Below are 18,654 nucleotides of genomic sequence, written 5' to 3'. Positions count from 1 at the left end.
TTCTCTAATCTATCTACTCTATGCCAAAGACAGGAAATAAACTAATACAGAAATTGAAGAATACAGAAAACAGAAGTAGCAGAGGCGCAAGAACTGAAAGCACAGAGAGAGTTGAACCTTAGTTGCGCATCATGCTCTATTATATACTAGTTTCTCAAGTACCCTAAAGCAATGCCAGTCAGCAAAATTACGAAGCTAGCCTTATGAAATGCTATTCAGCTTTTAAAAAAAATTAGAAACAGGAAACGATGCCGTATCATTTCCTTGTCTTGGACTAAAAACGTCTCCGTTTCGGCTTTCGTCGCCAAACAAGAATAGAAAAAAGATAGTAAAGGCAACGAAAGACCGAGCCCAAGGTGAGGTCCCATTAATATGGAGCAGGAATGTAAATCGAAACCTGTTACCGACCTAACTTAAACCCCACCTACGTTGAACACGTAACTCGTTTTGACTTTTAATTTTTCTTTTTTGTTTTTGATTTCTGTATTATAACTCTATATAAAATATAATAGAAAAGATCTCACTAAACCCAGCTTCTTTAACCATTTCTTGTTTTTCTTGACTTGGCTTTCCTTTTTTCTTTTTCTGTTTTCGTTATTGTTATTCTTTATTATTAAGTTTCATAGAATCGAAACCATGGATGCCACATCGTTCTGTGCTTCGCTTCCTCATCATAAATCGTAAGTTTTTTTTTTCTTAAGTATGTTGTTTCTTTTCTTTTTTTCTTATTTGAATTCTTGAATCAAGTAGAAAAATTTTGTATGATCTTGTTAAAATTTTATTAAAGAATCATCGCAGTTATGTTTTAATAGGATTTGGGTTTATTTAGAGGGTTTTTTTTATTGGGTTTTGATTACAGTTGGATTTGATTTTGGGAATATCTCTATGGTAAAGATTATATATGTCTTGAAAAGAAATTGAGCTTATTGTTAAAAGAAGGCCCCTCAAATTAGTGTGTGTAATTATGCTGGAATCATCATAATAGCTTGTCTTGATATATAACATTTTTGGAACACAATGTTATTACTTTCATTTTTATGCTGCAAGGAGGATTGTTAGTTGGACTGACATTTGATTTTTGGACCCTATTTTCACAAACGAAGTATGCATAGCTTCTTGATAATGGGTGTTCAGAAGTTGATAAAACATTTCGAGTTATATATGTAGTTTGTTTTAGTGCTATGTGTATCTACATAGTGATTTGTCCATTGACATCAAGATATCAAATGAGTTTTTCTTGTTTGCAGGTCATTGCTTCAGTCTCGGTCTATCACCTCTGTCTCTTGTAATTCATCTGGAAAATCACAATATCATGCTAAACAATCTTCACTGGCATTTTCATTTTCAAGTTCCAGTTCAATTGAGAAAAGTGTTGCCATTGATGGGGCATCAAATCTGCTCAGTCCAGCTCAAAAAAGAGATTCAGTTGGCCAAATATTTTGCACAGCCTCCACTGGGGGATGGCCAATTAGTGAGGGTTTTGTTGAATCTCATTTACATGCCACAGAAGAAAAGGTTGGTGTGCTGCTTTTGAATCTTGGAGGGCCAGAAACACTTAATGATGTTCAACCATTTTTGTTCAATTTGTTTGCAGATCCGGTATGCCTATCTGTCATTTCTCATAGTTCGTTTTAGTGTTTCCTTTTTGACATTGTACTAATATGTTTTTGTATTACAGGATATTATAAGACTTCCAAGATTGTTTCAATTTCTTCAACGACCTTTAGCTCAATTAATTTCCATGCTTCGTGCTCCTAAGAGTAAAGAAGGGTATGCTGCCATAGGAGGTGGCTCACCTCTGCGTAAAATAACAGATGAGCAGGTAAAACACCAATTCTGCTGAAATGGTTTGCATTTTTTTTTCTTTTTACAGAAAAAGAAAATAAAAATTCAAGTGTTTTTTTGTTTGTGGCATTTATTCAACTTTTTCCTGCTTTGCTCTCTTTATTTGTTTCAGGCACATGCAATCAAAATGGCCTTGGAAGCAAAGGGCATGTCTGCAAATGTCTATGTTGGAATGCGGTATTGGTACCCATTCACTGAGGAGGCAATTCATCAGGTGAGACTTCAAATATGTACTTGGTTAGCATGTTTCCTAAAGTATATTATGAACTTCCTAACTAAATCTTCTTTAGATTGCAAATTTATGGAAATTCTCTTTTGTTTTATCTGCAGATTAAAAAGGATAGGATAACCAAGCTTGTTGTGCTGCCACTTTATCCACAATTCTCCATCTCCACAACTGGGTCAAGCCTCCGTGTTCTTGAAAATATGTTCAGGTGTTATATCTGTGTGAAATTTCATTTTTACTTTGCAGCAAATCAAAAATATATTCTTGACCATTGTCAATCTCTCTTGATGTGACTGATCTTCCAGGGAAGATGGATATCTGTCAAGATTGCCTGTTTGTATTATTCAGTCTTGGTATCAAAGAGAAGGTTATGTCAAGTCTATGGCTGACTTGATTGGAACCGAGCTAAAGAAATTTTCTAATCCCAAAGAGGTTTGTTTAACAGTTGCATAGGTTTATTTCACTTGATTATATGATGCACAAACTTGTAGAAATTTTTTGTACTGGCCATTTGTTTTATTTCTGGCACCACAGATGATTGTTTCTTTCTTGTTCTATATGGAATCTCAGGTCATGATATTCTTCAGTGCGCATGGAGTGCCGTTGAGTTATGTGGAGGAAGCAGGAGACCCATACAAAGATCAGATGGAAGAGTGTATCTACTTGATCATGCAGGAACTAAAAGCTAGAGGATTTGACAATGATCATACTCTTGCTTATCAGGTTTGTTATAATAACCATAGCTTACAGTACTAGTTTTGTCTGTCCTTGATTATTATAACTGCCGGGTTGCTGTTTCATGTTTGTTTCTGAATGCCTTATTGTGGCTTTTATTTTCATTGGCCTGGTTTGAATTTTTATCCCTTTTTTTTTCTGCCAACTTTGTGCCAGAGTCGAGTTGGACCAGTGCAATGGCTGAAGCCCTACACCGATGAGGTTCTGGTTGAGCTTGGCCGCAAAGGTGTGAAAAGTCTCCTAGCTGTCCCAGTAAGGTATGCAATTAGTTGTCTCTGTATAGAGATCTAATTATTTAACAGTCTTGTCTAGCAGTACTACTGTAGGCTGAAATTTTTTAGTTTAATACGGATTGCAGTTATGATGCTAGATTCTTTTTAACTTTATTTTAATTAATTTTTAATATTGTCCCACTTCAGCTTTGTGAGTGAGCACATAGAGACGCTTGAAGAGATTGACATGGAGTACAAGGAATTGGCTCTTGAATCTGGCATTGAAAATTGGGGCCGAGTTCCTGCGCTAGGTTGCACCTCATCCTTCATCACAGATCTGGCAGATGCAGTGATAGAAGCCCTACCTTCAGCAAAAGCCATTTCAACTTCAAAGAGCACCTCTGAGGAAGCTGATTACGACCCCTTCAGATATGCAATCAAATTGTTCTTTGGTTCAATCTTAGCCTTTATTTTGCTTTTATCTCCAAAAATGATTTTTGCATTCAGGAATAATGTCCTTTGAAGAAGGCTGTGAAAACTACCTCAGGTTTCATATAGGATACTCTTTTCAGATAATAGAAAACGGTCAGGATTGGCCAAGTGAGAGAAAGCTTTACCAGGGATGCTCTTTGTAATTTTACTCTGTGTTTGAATGTATACGAGGCAACAAGAAATCATAATTTTGAGATTTTCTTTTCCTGCCTTGTTTGCAAATTGCCTTAAATTCTTTGTGAACCTTTTGGTGATTTTTATATTTAGTTTCTTTTTGTTCATTAGCATTTGTCAATCAGTTGTCTTCCAGGGCTCAATTTATATCTGCTGGCAGTGCAGAAGTTTGATACCACATTGTAAATGTATTTAGAGTTTCAAAATAGTTGCTGAATTGACTCGTCTGTGGCTCTTGGCAAGTTGTGGTAAGAGAAGGTCGAATGTTTTTAAATTGAAATTTATCGCAAATAAAATATTTAAAAATATTAATAATAAAGAAAAATTAGTGTCAATCTTTTAAATGGAGTTTCTGTATTGTAATTTCGTAACTAGTTCAAAATATTTTGGATGTATTGGCCAATGATAAAAATGATTTGACCTAATTATAAAGTAAAATGGTCCAACTGATAAACGATATGAAATTTTAATAAAATATTTGATACCCTTTTTAAGCACAAATGAGTAAATATTTTAAATAGTTCTAATCAAACCGTTGATAGTTATTTTTTAATTATAAATCAATTTATTTAGAGATAATTACCTTTTTAGTATTTGAAACTTGTCACATTTTTAAAATTAGTAATTGAATATGACAATTTGTAAAAAAATAATAAAGTGGTGTATTTAGCTATTTTTTTCCCTTAAATTCTTACAGATATAAACACAACTAAAATTGATTAATTAGTGGTATAGTCTTGGGACAAATATTATCTTATATAATTCTTTTTTTCTAATATCTGTTAATTCTTAATTTAATAGTCTTAATTCTTAATTCTCAATTCATAAATTCTAATATTTATTATACTATAAAACATAATGATTTGGTAAAAATATTTTTGTATATCATGAACAAGTTTATTATTTTATTATATTTATAACATGTCTTTACTACATGTCTCTTATATTTCAACTCATTCAACATAAAAAAAAAAAAAAGCCACACTGATATTTGTAATGTGATATGCTAAAAGTACTATTTTATTATTTTTTTACAGATTATTATATTTAATTGTTAGTTTTAAAAATTTAACCACTCAATTATCTTTTCTTTTTAACAAGTTTAGACAAAAAATAATTATCCCAGTTAGTTATTTAATTTTAAATTAATTTAACATTATATTCAAATTAATTAACTTTAGAATTTTCAGGTCCATTATTGAAGACGAATCTCTAATGTGGATTGGCCGAGTTCTATGCATTACCGATGCAACTAAGATAATCAACTACTACAAGTTAATTCCTAGTCAGTATCCTTAAGCCAGTTCTAAATGATTATTTTATTTGGTTATGATTCTATTTCTATTACTATTCCTAAACCAACTCTATTCCAATTCTAAATATCAGTTATCTAGCTATAATTCTATTTCTATTTCTAATTTTACTATATTAAATAATATATTCAATAATTAGACTCTATATTAAACGAGTAACATTTACCAATGAATGTTTTATACTTTGGTATTTGATGATTGATATTTATTTTATTATTTAAAATTAATAAATATGAGTTAATTATCTATTAATTTAGCGTATAGAGAGAAACATACACCAATTACATATAAGAATTTTTTGAAATATCACATTAAAAGCCGGGATATTTTCTAATAACAGGACAGATGATTAAGGTCACAGGAAAACAGACGCTGATATTTGAGAAGATAAGTCATCGTTAGATGTCAAAAAAAGATATTCCAGCTGCAATTAACCATATCACAGAACCCTGCTACAATGAGTCGCAGGCTCTTAAATTTGAGTTGGCAGAAGTAACTTCAGGTTTCAATGTCTGACTTGAAGATGATGTGTTGAGTGTAAACTGTCATCTTCGAAACAAGAAAGCATAAAATCTACCATACAGAGAAGTTGGTAGCTGGAATTTTGCCTTCTGATATTGAAGTCATTCGGCAAAACCAGCAGCGCCACAGTCGCAAGATTGCTGTCCTATTCTCCACTAGCATAGAAGTTTTGTCTGAAATGCAGTCCCTAAAGATAGGTTGCTTGAGCAGCATCTTCACATTTTCGCTGCGATCGATAATATTTGTTAACATATAGACTATGTTTTGGATTGCCTACTGCCATCCGTCAAAGCATCATGATATCTTCGCATCTCTCTTTTGATCAATATTATTGCTCCATAAATATTGTGCAATCATCCGAGGCTGGATTGTCCACTTCACTACAGCTACTCAGAGCATCATAATCATCTGATGGTTTCAATGTCTCCCTAGCTAAATTATCATATAGATGACCTTTGACAAACTTAATTTGTTTTCCCTCTTCATCCTTCCTTTCTTCTTTGCTTTTCCTCGTTCCACTAGCTGCTGTCACTTTCAGCACTGCAGGAGCAGCCAAGAACATAGTGTCCTCAGAATCCACCATTTCTAGATCACCATCAACTTTATTTTCCCCTTTATCCTCCTTACAGGAGAAGTGATTTTCACCCAAATTCTGCCCATCTGACTTGACTTCGAAAAATCGGTACTCTATTGGTTTAGAGATAATGGTTTTTACATAGATCTTGGAGATGTCACTATCAAATACTTGTACACCTTTATCCTCGACAATCAGTAGCCACCCTGGAAATTAGAACACTCCATAAATCAGATAAATATTACTTAAAAACGCACTACATGACAATGGAAAAGAGTTCCAAAAGTGGGCGGCTCCTTTCTAACTAGCTCCTACCCAAAGATGTCCAGTTAGCATCGACAGTGAGACATGTTTCAGTATGGAAGGCGTTGCCACTGTGTACCCAGAAGAACAGCCGATCAAATAATTTAATCCTCCACTTTAAGAATGATATGACAGAGGATGCATCTTCATATCATAACATGCTCTCTGAGAACCACAACGAGACAAGACATTGCAAGAGGTGCCAAGCCTCTGACGAATTAGGTGAAATAACAACAGGATCTAGATAACAGAGGAACTCACTGATAAGTGCTAGCGGACTGGAAATCTTTGGTATACTTAAATTGTGCATGCCAGGTTGATTAGTAACCCATTTGATCAATTTAGATGGTAGACAAGATTCAGAGAAGGCATGTAAATAACAGATGACTTTGGTTTTGTCAGCATTCTCCCTATGGCCAATCAAAACAAAGAATGGATCAGATATTATTATCTAAGAAGCAACTCCTGCATCACCTCCACAATCTCCAATCCTTTATACCTAAAAAATCGTATGCCATTTTCAGCTACAAACAACCATGTTATAGCAAGATTTTTCAAGCGCTCATCAAGCAGTTTAATCCCTTTATCAGGACCAGGGCAGGAAAACTCCATTGTCATTGCAGTATCGTATAGGATTTTTCTCACAATAACTTCATCTTCAGAACTCTGAAACAAAAAAGAAAGAAAGAAGAAAACAGATGGACCCCTTCAGTGGCACAGAAAGAGTAACCAACTGTGTTACTACTACAAAACAAAAGCATCATGTTACATGATGTACCAAAAACTAAACAGTGTTGTGGTGTAACCCACCTAGACCTCGCTAAAACTGTAATATCAAACCCACAAAAATGCATTCAGGATGGATTCTAAGTTGCATGGTATAATTTGGGATTAATGATATTCAGTGAATTTTTCAACTGCCAAGTGTAGATCAAGGTTATGCAGAACTTATATAGCTTATAACAAATGAAGCTGAAAAATGGCATTAGCCTTGCAGTGACCTATGCCTCGCAACTCTTAAGGTACTTAAAACACAGTTTTAGAAGTTTGCAGAAAAAGCTATTCCTTAACAATACGGATTGTATGTACCAGCCAGCCTAACTATTAAAGAAAGTGTATCCTCTACTCTATAATCAAACCCTTGAAAGAAAAATGCAGGAAGAACAAAAGTATGGTTATCTAAATTAAAGAGTGACCAGTAAGGGGATGATGGGCAAGACGGGCTCCAGCAGCATCCTTAGCACGGTATCTGCCATTAAGCATTTTTAAAACAAAATAATTAGGCATTAAAGTTAATTGTAAATATTTAACCTCTAATAACAAAATCTCACCAAAAAAGTCATAAGTTGGAAATGCAGTCATTGTTTGAACCGTCCGCTCACGCAATTCCTTCTCCAACTCTACTCTTGAAACTCTAGACTCGAACTTCAAGCACAAACTCAACAATAAAACTTGACTCATAACAATCCCAGCTAAGTACCCAGTCCCAATCCCATTTCCCTCGCTAGCAAACCTTCTGAGAATTCCATCATTAACAAGTGGAAAAAAGACTCTCAAAACTTCATCAAATTGACAACTCTCATCAATTTTATCAACCACCCAAACGCGTACTAAATCAACAAAACAAGAATCTAAAATCATAACTTCATCGTTTCCTTCGAAATTCGAGCCAAGGCAAATGCTAATATAACTAGCAGTTACTTCTAATAAACTCTCAATTTCTTTAATCCACTCTTTTCTTTTACAAACTAAACTACTGATCTCGTAAATTACTGGAGCAACTACTGCGATCTTTTTAACCACAGAGCAAGAAGAAGAGCAGCAAGAAACTAGCAGTTGAAACAAGTCTTTAGCTAGTAAGACGTGGTTGTGAGCGGTCAGCTTTGCAGAGTGAAAAGTCAAAGCCGAGTAAAACCAGATGATTTCTAGCGGTGGATCGGGTAAAATGTTTAGAAAGCGGGAAAAAATGGAGGCGAAATTTGAAAAATCGGTTGTGCCATTTTTGTACTCGGTTAAAAATCGATGAATTGATTCTTTTACCATGGATTGTAAAACGTCGTCGTTTGAATTTGGTCTTGTTTGGTTCATGGTTGTAGCAGAATAATAAAGCAAAATGAGAGTTGAAATTGAGTGATTTTGTTTCTAGATAGTGAAATCTTTGAAGAAGGCCAGTGAGGATGGGGAGAGAGAAAGAGAGTATGAAACCCTAGGTTTGGAGAGGGAAGATCAGGGCATTTTGGTAACACAAACATTTTGAATTTGAAACTGTAGAGTTTTTTCCTTTCTTTTTCTTTTTCTCTTTCCTCTCGTCAATCGTAATGAATGCCTTAGATAACCAACCTAATTGACATTGCTAATCAAAACTTGCACCTCCATTTCAAACTTACCAATTATCCTCTTCTATAAAAAAAAAATCGTCATTTAGGATGCGATTTTAAATGCAAAATTAAGTTAAATTACTGAATTTAATTTATATTTATTATTTTATAATTATAAAATAATAAAATCAACTTAAATTTATTATTTAGTCAGTAAAACAATCTAAACACAAAGTTTAGAAAATTTCTCGCTCTCTGATTTTACTTTCGAGAGTTTTAGTTTTCTACCTAAAAGGTAAAAGACTTCAAATTATGTCGAATTTTCTCATTATAGTACAGTCCATTATAAATATATATTATTCTAAAAATATTTTTAACTTTAAACTATTTAAACAATAAAAAAATTTAAATCTATTAATTTTAACTAATTCCATGTAAACTCAAATGATGCCTTAGTTTAAAGTGTTAGGTTAAATTTTAAACATTTATGAAATTCTTCATTCTTTTAAATCTTTTATTTTTCATTTAAGATTTTAAGCAATTGAGAATTACAGCAGAAATTAATAATTAAAACTACTCATATTTGAAAGTTAATTGTCAGCACCCAATATATGGATCGTGATCGGCGCCACGGAATGGATAAGCTTAATGCTATCGAAATCCGCAGTAAATCTAAATAGCCAAAAATCCAGACAAATGCATACATAATTATATATTATTAAAATAACTCAACATTTCACTCACAAATTTGCACATATAATTAAATCAATCCTCCAGCTAGCTTGCTAGCAAATAATTTAAAATATAAAAGTTAAAATAATTACAATAAGCTTGAAGGGGAAGGGTAAGTCAGGCTACAAAAAGAAGTCGGCGGAGAACCTAGCTGTCATTTGAAAAATTTAAAATTGAGACTACCAGTATCAGGAGTAAGTAAATAAATATCATAACATAATTTAAAATAATTGATTTCTTAACTCACAAGGGACGAACACTACCGTTGAACCCTAACCATAATACTAGCAGTATTTTGACTATCTTATTTCAAAATTTAACAAAATTTGAGGCTAAATTTAACAAAGAAAATCTGTTGATATATAAACAGTGAAAAGAATGACGAAGTAAAAATGAAGGAGAATGAAAGCTAAGAGAAAAAAAGAGATAAAAGGAAATGAGCCACCGCATACAGTGAAAATCGTTGACTTGCAATGGTGTTTTTAATTAAGAATTTTAAAGACTTTACATACTTTTCTAAATGAATTATTTTTAAAGAGTTATTGAATTTTTAATGACTTTTATAAAGTTTATAATTTAATGAATGACTTTTACAAATTTTACTTAAAAATACTTTTATAGATATTGATAGACTTTTACTGATTTTTATAGACTATTATTTATATATTATTTAATTATTTTGAAATAAATATAATCTTTTTTTATTATTTTCTTCATTTTTCTATTTATTTTAAATATTATTTCTACTAATATTATATGCATAATAACATACTTCATTTTATTGTTGTATTAAATTCATACCAATATTAAATATTTTTTTATTTCACAACATCAATACTATTCTTTTATTAAGAGAGTGATATTTTTTAAATGTAATTATCATATTACAATTTATCTCTAATTAAATCACTAAATTTATGTCATACTCGTTATATTTTGTTTATTAATTATTTGATAAATACTTAAAACAATAATATCCACTCTTACTAAATTATTTGATAAATACTCAAACCAACAATTATGCTTACCAACAGACAAAATCATCCAAAATAATCTTCCTAATATATATAGTAGGATGGTTTGCTCAAAACAATTCATTAAATATTTCATTTTAAATTTATATTTTTATAGGACTCTTTTAAAATTAAATTAAAAAATTTTAATTAATTTTTTTGTATGTATGAGTACAAAAAAATATTATTAGTAAATAATTTCTAATTTTTAAAATTTTATTATTATTTATATTTTTTAAAACAAAAAATATAATAAAGATAAATAAAGACGATAACGCAGAAAAAATTGAAAAAAATAAATTTTAAAAAAAATCTATTGAAATCATGATGAAAAGTGAAAGAAAAATTTTAGAATTTTTTATTTATAATAATACATAAAAAAAAGTCATTAAAAGTACACGAAAGTCCATATCAAGTTTTTAAAAGTTTATATTAAATACCTCATTATTTGTATAAAATTTTTCCAAGTTATTACGAACATCTGACTTTTAAATTCCATTAAAATCTTTAAAAAATTTAATTAAATGCACTCTTGTAAATCTTAAAGAAAACTTAGAAATTGTTTTGAGAGGTTTGAGGGAAAAGTAATTTGCTAAAACTGCTTCAAATGTGGAAAAAATTTGTTAAAACTTTTTATTTATTTTTGGTTTCTTTTTAATAATTGAATGTTTATTCATTAATGTCATTACGAGCATTTAAGCCAGTACTTCATTAATTTTAGTTTCTAAATATATTTTAAAGTATTTCAATTTTTTATAAAATAATTAAATATTTATTTAACTAAATTAGTTATACTTTTTTATTTATAAAATATTATGTGAGGGCTAGAAAGATAAATTACATAAATTAATACATCTAAACATATTAAAAATAGTTTAAAGGAACCAAACTATTTTCAGTTTAAAAACTTCAACATATAGCTCTAAGTTAATATTTCTCTAAAATAATCTTTTAAAGGTAGAAAAACTATTTTATGAATTTTGTATAAAATAATGAGATATTAAAAAACTTTTGTCTGAATCAAAAAGCATATTTTCTTTTATAAAATATTTGGTCAGGAATTCAATTTAATTTAATTGTTCATTTAACTGGCTAAACAGAAATTCATAATTCTAAATAATAAATTCATATGCCTTGGGCCAACAATGATCTGTTTAGTTTATTCTGTTAAGATTTAATTAGTTTATCAGCCATAGAAAGAAAAAAAAAAGAAGAAACGCTGTACGAAGATGCTGCCAATGGCCAATTTCCACGTCAAGACACAAAAGAAATGGCTCATCTTTTTAACTGCCCTTCCTCGGATTCATCTGGACTGGACGCACAGACTAAAGAAAAGCAAACATTGTAATCTACGCCATCACTTCAATTTCAACCTCTTCAATAAATTCCATTTAATAATAAAATTATATTATTATTATTATTATAATGCATGTCATTTTCAACCTCTGTAACACCATCTTCTACAGTTTTTGACAGAAAAATTCACATCAACGCCATTCTTTTTTAAAGAAAAAACAGCAAAGAGGAAATGGAGAGTAGAATGATACAGAGTTTTAAGTAAGTATAATCTAATGATTCTCTAATCTCAATTGGATATTGTCTCATTGTCTGTATATTTATTTAATAAATGTTCTGCCGTCACAGATATCTTAAAATGTCTCATTTATTTTATTATTAATATTAAGATTTTTTTTAGTTTAAATTATTAATAATTTATAATATATTTTATAATCGATTTTCAATAGACTAAAATCCTTAAACTAACCCAATCTAGTCTAATTTAATTTCTTCTCATCCATTTAACAAGTTTAAGACGAGAAGATTTCGGTTTAAAACCCTATCAGTCGATTCTATCAATGGTTATTCTCATTCTGTAATCGGTAAATTTCGATTCTTTGTACCTTCTGCAGTTAAAGAAAAATAAAATAAAATTTGCTGTGCCTTCTCTAAACAAAAAAGAAAAGAAAAAATTAAACTGCAATAAGGTCATTATTTTTCTTTTTCACTTGGAAAGGAAGAAGAGAGAAGAAAATCATAGAGAGTGAGTGAGCATCTGAAAATCGCGTCGATGGTCATTTCGTAGAAAGAAATAGTAGAGAGAGTGTGTTGTGTGATAGCATATGCTTGTGGGCGCGTGTGCGTCGACGTGTGAAATTTCATTAATGTTCAATCTCTGTATTTCTGCTTCTAGTGAAAATGGTTGATTAATCACTAATTACGACTACTGATTATAGATGGAGATTGGTAAAGGTTGCTGATATTATTAGCCTTAAGTCCCAGTATCAGATCATTATTATCAAAGAGATTTAAAGCAGAATGGACGGTGGTGAGGCGTCTGCTCTGTTACAGGCGCCGCCGCAGCCCTTGGAGTGGAGATTTGCGCAGGTGTTTGGTGAACGTACGGCTGGTGAAGAAGTTCAGGAAGGTATATATATATATACTCTAATTAGGGCTTTTGTAGTAAAAAAAATAATGAAATCATTGTTTTTAGTAGTTCTGTGCTGATTTTATTTTTAGTTTTCTCATTTTTCTGGTTCAATTTTGGACCTAACTATTGGTGAAACAAAAATGGTTATGATCTAAACCTTTTAATATATTCACAGGTTAGCATCCTCTCAAGATGGACTAGACCGGGTAGTTGTTAGATACGCAAACTTCTTACGAGTATTTGTGAATATATTGTTTACTGTTTTTGCATTATGTGCTTTGCTGAAGTTAACCTTTAACTAACCTTTTATCCCCCTTACATTGATGTGTCATCTTTGAGAGGAATTAGATGTATAAGCAACCAAATGGAATTGGATATTTTGGGAGATATTACAATCCATGACGCACTTTTGCTTGGGGTTTCCTTAGCATTTGATATTTATAATAGTTGCAACGTGATGTGGCCTATCTTCATTTTACTGTGGACTTTATTGCAGTTGATATCATATCGGCTATTGAATTTGATAGAAGTGGCAACCACCTTGCCACTGGAGATCGTGGTGGGCGGGTGGTTTTATTTGAAAGAACTGACATGAAAGATGTATGCTAAGCTTCTATTTACTTTCATTTTTCTGAAAGCTATTTACTTTGGTTTTTCCACATTTCTGTTGATGTAATAAAGACTGGAACTCATATGTGTAGCATGGTGGTAATCGGAGAGATCTAGAGAGGATGGATTTTTCAGTCAACAGGCATCCTGAGTTCAGGTACAGAACAGAGTTTCAGAGTCATGAACCAGAGGTATTTTCTGTCTATTGCATGTTTTGGTGCTATATATTTATTCAAATTTATTTGTTGCACTTCTTTTTAAGTCCGGGGCTTGATTAGTTGTAATCCTGTCTGTTTCATTAAGTTTGATTATCTAAGGAGCTTGGAGATTGAGGAGAAAATTAACAAGATTAGATGGTGCCAATCAGCTAATGGTGCCCTGTTTCTTCTGTCGACGAATGACAAAACCATAAAATTTTGGAAGGTATTAAGGGAATATTTAACCTTTAGATAATATCAAGAGCACCTTTGAAGTTCTTGATTTTTCTTTTTGAATTTACTTTTTCATTTATGATCAAATTTTTAGTTAGGTTATTTTTGGTACAATCTCTCTGCATCTCCCTGCATTTTTCTTGGTGTACAGTCTTCCTGCATTTTGTAGAATTGTAGTCCATACGAGACTAAACGATATGCTACAGATAGAGACCATGAGCCACATTAGGAATAATCTAGACAAAAAGAAGCCAAAAATTTTAATTGCCCCCAGAATTCAAAATTTGAATGCATGAGAGCTGTAGAAATTTCTAAATAGTAAGGTGTGGTTAGTATACAGCTTAAGGGTGTATTGGATTAGGTCTTAGGCCTTGTTGATATGATGTAGAAAAGGATGGGATTGCACTCTGAGATAGTAATCCTGTTTTTGACCGAACGGCATGTTGGGAAGTCTTTTATTACTTAGTTTATTTTATTTGGCTATTCCCTGTGGCTAATGACACGGTAGTTTGATTATGAGAATGCACCCTACAGACTTATGATCGACCAACCATCCATTGTAATGCACTGTCTAGCTGGTAGATACTCTTTCTTTTCATCTCATGAAACTGCTTTTATTGTTACCTCTATGATTCTGCATGCATTATAGTAGATAATGTTATGATTCTTGCTCTTGCCAGTAAAGCAGCTTAATGGCTTAAAGGGCTCTGGAGAAAAATGTTGACACTCATTTCTTTTGATAATGGAAAGCCCTGTTCTAATTGTATTTTTAATGTTGGATAGGTCCAAGAGAAGAAGGTCAAGAAAGTGTGCAACATGAATGTTGACCCTGCAAAAACTACAGGCAACGGTCCCATTGTAGGTGCTGCCAGCATGTCAACAAGCCCTAACATGTATATTGCGAATGGAGGATATTTGGATAGGTCCTCTAATCATTCAAGCAATGACTTCTCCTTTTCTGGGGATGTCCAGAATCTGCATTTGCCTGTGGTAGTTGTCTTGAGTCTTGGATAATTCTAATGCTCATATCAAACATGATTTTGGCGTCTGGAGCTTATGTTCTACCTTACTTATTTGTGGTACTAACACACATTTCATCTGTATACTTAGTTGATCAGTCATGAAACAAACCTTGTGGCTAGGTGCCGAAGAATATATGCTCATGCTCATGACTATCATATTAATTCCATTTCTAGTAATAGGTGAATTCTCTTCTTTCAATACTTGTTTATCTCTTCCTCTTCTATTGTTAGATTTCTTGTCTTCAATTCTATATGTGACATTGAGGGGCAATGCAATCTTTTAAATTGTTGGCGGGAAATGATTCTGCATTTACTTTCTTTATTTTGCTTAAATAAATTCTGAAATGTGGGGTCTTTTCCTAGTGCATCTCTGGGAATCATTGTTCCTGCTTAATCCTTTCTTCCTCGTGTTCCAGTGATGGTGAAACATTTGTATCTGCTGATGATCTGCGAATAAATCTTTGGAATTTGGAAATTAGCAACCAGAGTTTCAACATTGTTAATTTGAAGCCTAACAACATGGAAGATCTGACTGGTTGGTCTCTGCTTTTTGCTTAGCAATATCAGTCCTACATACTTTTATATATGTTAATTTTAATCAAGTATCGGGGCAGCAAATCAGATTGTTCTTAAATAGTTTTGGAGTTTCGTTTGCTTGGTATACCATCTTCCGGATATGCTTAGGTTCGGTTTTATTTTTTTATTTTTTTCCCCCCTAACTGGAAGCTGGCTGATCTAATGAGCTGCTATTTTTCTGTTTCTTGTTGTGTTCTTTACCCATTTATTCTCTTGATCATCAATGCAAGTTACTGACAGGAGGTTTTACTTTTAAAATTTTATTCATGTCCTTGTCTATATGCACTGGTTGTAAATATATTTGTTTTCATACTTGCAGAGGTGATTACTTCAGCAGAATTTCACCCTTCTCATTGTAATATGTTGGCGTATAGTAGCTCAAAAAGCTCAATTCGTTTGATTGATATGCGGCAATCTGCTCTATGTGATACTCATAGCAAATCGTAGGTGATCAATTAGTTTTCAGCCAAATTTTCTCTATTCTTTCCAAAATCCGAAGTCTTTGTGACTTTTGAATGCAGCATAAGATTTTTTTTTTTAAATTTTCTGTGTTGGATCGATTCTGGCATTATCCTTCTTGTTGTTTGCTTTTAAGCTCTGCAGTGGTGCAGGTTTGAGGAACAAGAAGTGCCTGGTTCGAGGTCCTTTTTCACGGAGATAATTGCCTCAATCTCAGATATTAAGTTTGCCAAGGATGGAAGGCATATACTTAGTCGTGATTACATGAATCTCAAGGTTCTAATTTTTAAATTTGTTTTTTTTCTTTTTCAATTTTAAGTACTCTATTGCAAGTTGTGGCAGTTTGACTTGAATTACTTTCTTACTGCCCTTGTTCTTTAATTTACACCTTTACTTCAGTTCTCTCATGTACTTTGGATCTTTTTACAAGCAGTTATGGGATATAAATATGGATTCTGGGCCAGTTGCATCCTTCCAAGTTCATGAATACCTGAGGCCTAAGGTGATACAGTCTTCTAATAACCTTTTGTTGAGTTCGGATGGCATTTAATGGAAACCATGTTTTATTTATTATTTGATGTGAAGTCTCATTTTGGATATTTGCCAGCTTTGCGATTTGTATGAAAATGATTCCATCTTTGATAAATTTGAGTGTTGTCTAAGTGGAGATGGATTGCGAGTGGCAACTGGTTCCTACAGGTATCTTCTCTACATGCTATCTTTATATTTAACAAGTTAGATGCATAACATGTCATGGGCAATGACTTATTTTTCCTTGTGATTCCAGCAATCTTTTCCATGTTTTTGGCTGTTCTGAAGGTAGCACAGAAGCAACAACATTAGAAGCCACCAAAAATCCAATGAGGTATGTCTAAGCATATATTAATGCAATTACATTAGGGTGTTCAATCAGGAGATGACTATGGTAGGGTTTGTCTTGTAGTTATCTACTTGCTGATATTCAAAGTTCTGCATAGATGGATTCTTTAATTATCTGTTATCTGAATATAGATAGAAATCTAGTGTTAAGATGCTGATTGTCAGATAAAATCATTTAATCATTCTGTCTTCTTTATGTGGTTAATTCATGTCATGCTCTTCCAGGAGACAAGTTCAAACACCATCAAGGCCTTCTAGATCTATGGGCAATCTTTCTCTTGGTTTTAGACGAGGTCTGTGCTTTCTGAAACAGGACTTTTCATATGTTGTAGTTTTAACATTTCATAAATTTATTTTCTGTTCATGTTATCCCAACAAATAGATTTAGCTGCAATTCACCTACCAATTCCGCAAGGCCCTCTCTTTGAAGGATAATTAAGTTTCAGTTATTTCTGAATATCATATTAGCAAGCCAACCCTAGAAATGCAAATTTTGCAGAACATTTTGGTTTCTGTGCCAGATTCAACATCAAATTAACTGTTATTGTGCTTTCCCCCCTGTCTTTAAGGAGCAGATAGTGCTGGAGTTGATACAAACGGAAATGCGTTGGATTTCACGACAAAGTTGTTACATTTAGCATGGCATCCAACTGAAAATTCTCTCGTCTGTGCCGCCTCAAATAGCCTTTACATGTATTACGCATAAAGATGGCCTGGGGAGATCATGGATTTTGGCATGTCAAAGCTGTAGATGCTACCTCTAGTAATCGCCTGCTTCTCTAATAAGGATGTAGAAGATACAGCCATAATCAGAGGTCAATGATGCTGTTGTTAAATTATCTAGGAAGTAGGCAGGATTCATTACTAATTATATTCTTTACAAAAAAAAGTACAGTTCTGTCCTACACGTTTGGAGTCTTTCATAAAGACATGCTTTCAGGTAGTGCCGCAATTGCAGAAAGGTTTGAGACTAGTCTTTGAATCTAACTTGGCAAGGGAGCTAGTGGGGGCATCAATTCTCATTGATGCTTGGGGCTTCAACCTTGTACCATTAGAACTTAGGACTCGAGGATTGTGAAAAATTTATCATACTTATTGTTGTATCATATTCTAACCATTCTTTCTCCTCTTTCAGAGTTTTGCTGATAACTTTTTATTGTCTTTGCCAAATAATGGTACATTTGGGATGAAGTAGAGAGGCCTCGTGTGAATCGTCCTTCCTGCCTTCATTCTTTATTGTCAAATTATATTAGGGTTTCCATATCTAACAGTTTCAATCTTGAATCTCATATTTTATAACTTTGCGCACCGACTGTTCCACGCATTGAAGCAATGATTTATTGAAGGGTAATTCAAGTGTCAGAATGCTACTTATCTCTCTTTGTGCCGACTTGTGAAACTAAGAAATGCTTTGTATGTTGAATCGCTCCAGCGTTTCTGCAAGTAATTAATCCAAAAGAGAGAGAGAGAATAAAAAAAACACGCATTCTATACGTCAGGAGAGTGTTCTGCGTGAATATTATTGAAATACTAGAGGGGAGCAATTTGACCGATGGACTCGCTCTGTTTTCTCTCAAAGCTTTTGTTTTTCTTTCTTCCTTTTAACTGTACACAGAGGGAAGAGAATTCTTTTTAATTTTTTTACACTATTTAAACGTAGAGACTTCAATTTCCGACAATATAAAAGTTATATTCTCTCAATTTTCAATATTTCTTAACGTTCACGATAAAATTAAATAAAATCAATTAGTTATAATTAAAATATTTATCTATTTATATATTACACGTTGT

General features: G+C 32.6%; 3 protein-coding genes across 6 annotated transcripts; 2 read left to right on the top strand and 1 right to left on the bottom strand.

Annotated features, from left to right (window-relative positions):
- The first annotated feature begins 355 nt into the window (after positions 1 to 355).
- On the top strand, positions 356 to 3,791 carry LOC8275620 (ferrochelatase-2, chloroplastic). The gene is made up of 9 exons (XM_002516421.4): positions 356 to 680; positions 1,248 to 1,599; positions 1,679 to 1,822; positions 1,958 to 2,059; positions 2,176 to 2,279; positions 2,377 to 2,503; positions 2,642 to 2,794; positions 2,963 to 3,063; positions 3,226 to 3,791. The coding sequence occupies exons 1-9, from the start codon at positions 637 to 639 to the stop codon at positions 3,539 to 3,541; spliced, it is 1,443 nt and encodes a 480-aa protein (XP_002516467.1). The 5' UTR covers positions 356 to 636; the 3' UTR covers positions 3,542 to 3,791.
- Positions 3,792 to 5,283: 1,492 nt separating this feature from the next.
- LOC8275619 lies at positions 5,284 to 8,727 on the bottom strand. Its single transcript, XM_015717578.3, has 5 exons — positions 7,728 to 8,727; positions 7,593 to 7,645; positions 6,896 to 7,062; positions 6,658 to 6,806; positions 5,284 to 6,299 (listed from the first exon to the last, which is right to left on the bottom strand). Exons 1-5 carry the CDS (start codon positions 8,482 to 8,484, stop codon positions 5,848 to 5,850), a joined length of 1,578 nt encoding a protein of 525 aa, XP_015573064.2. The 5' UTR covers positions 8,485 to 8,727; the 3' UTR covers positions 5,284 to 5,847.
- Positions 8,728 to 11,573: 2,846 nt separating this feature from the next.
- On the top strand, positions 11,574 to 18,012 carry LOC8275618 (serine/threonine protein phosphatase 2A 55 kDa regulatory subunit B beta isoform). 4 transcript variants are annotated; one of them, XM_048372445.1, is made up of 16 exons: positions 11,574 to 11,803; positions 11,926 to 12,016; positions 12,694 to 12,884; positions 13,384 to 13,487; positions 13,589 to 13,687; positions 13,800 to 13,919; positions 14,711 to 14,917; positions 15,038 to 15,129; positions 15,366 to 15,484; positions 15,845 to 15,968; positions 16,137 to 16,260; positions 16,418 to 16,486; positions 16,592 to 16,683; positions 16,772 to 16,849; positions 17,089 to 17,156; positions 17,433 to 18,012. In XM_048372445.1, exons 3-16 carry the CDS (start codon positions 12,776 to 12,778, stop codon positions 17,567 to 17,569), a joined length of 1,542 nt encoding a protein of 513 aa, XP_048228402.1. In that variant the 5' UTR covers positions 11,574 to 11,803; positions 11,926 to 12,016; positions 12,694 to 12,775; the 3' UTR covers positions 17,570 to 18,012. The 4 variants fall into 4 exon arrangements, with proteins under 4 accessions (XP_048228402.1, XP_002516465.2, XP_015573101.2 ...); XM_002516419.4 differs by lacking the exon at positions 11,574 to 11,803 and having other exon boundaries at positions 11,863 to 12,016; XM_015717615.2 differs by lacking the exons at positions 11,574 to 11,803; positions 11,926 to 12,016 and adding an exon at positions 12,192 to 12,339.
- Positions 18,013 to 18,654: the final 642 nt, after the last annotated feature.

This window comes from Ricinus communis, chromosome 3 (genome assembly GCF_019578655.1).
Source record: "Ricinus communis isolate WT05 ecotype wild-type chromosome 3, ASM1957865v1, whole genome shotgun sequence".
Classification (NCBI taxonomy): Eukaryota; Viridiplantae; Streptophyta; class Magnoliopsida; order Malpighiales; family Euphorbiaceae; genus Ricinus; species Ricinus communis.
The sequence above is the reverse complement of the archived record's forward strand: the minus strand, read 5'-3'. Positions and strand labels throughout refer to the sequence as shown.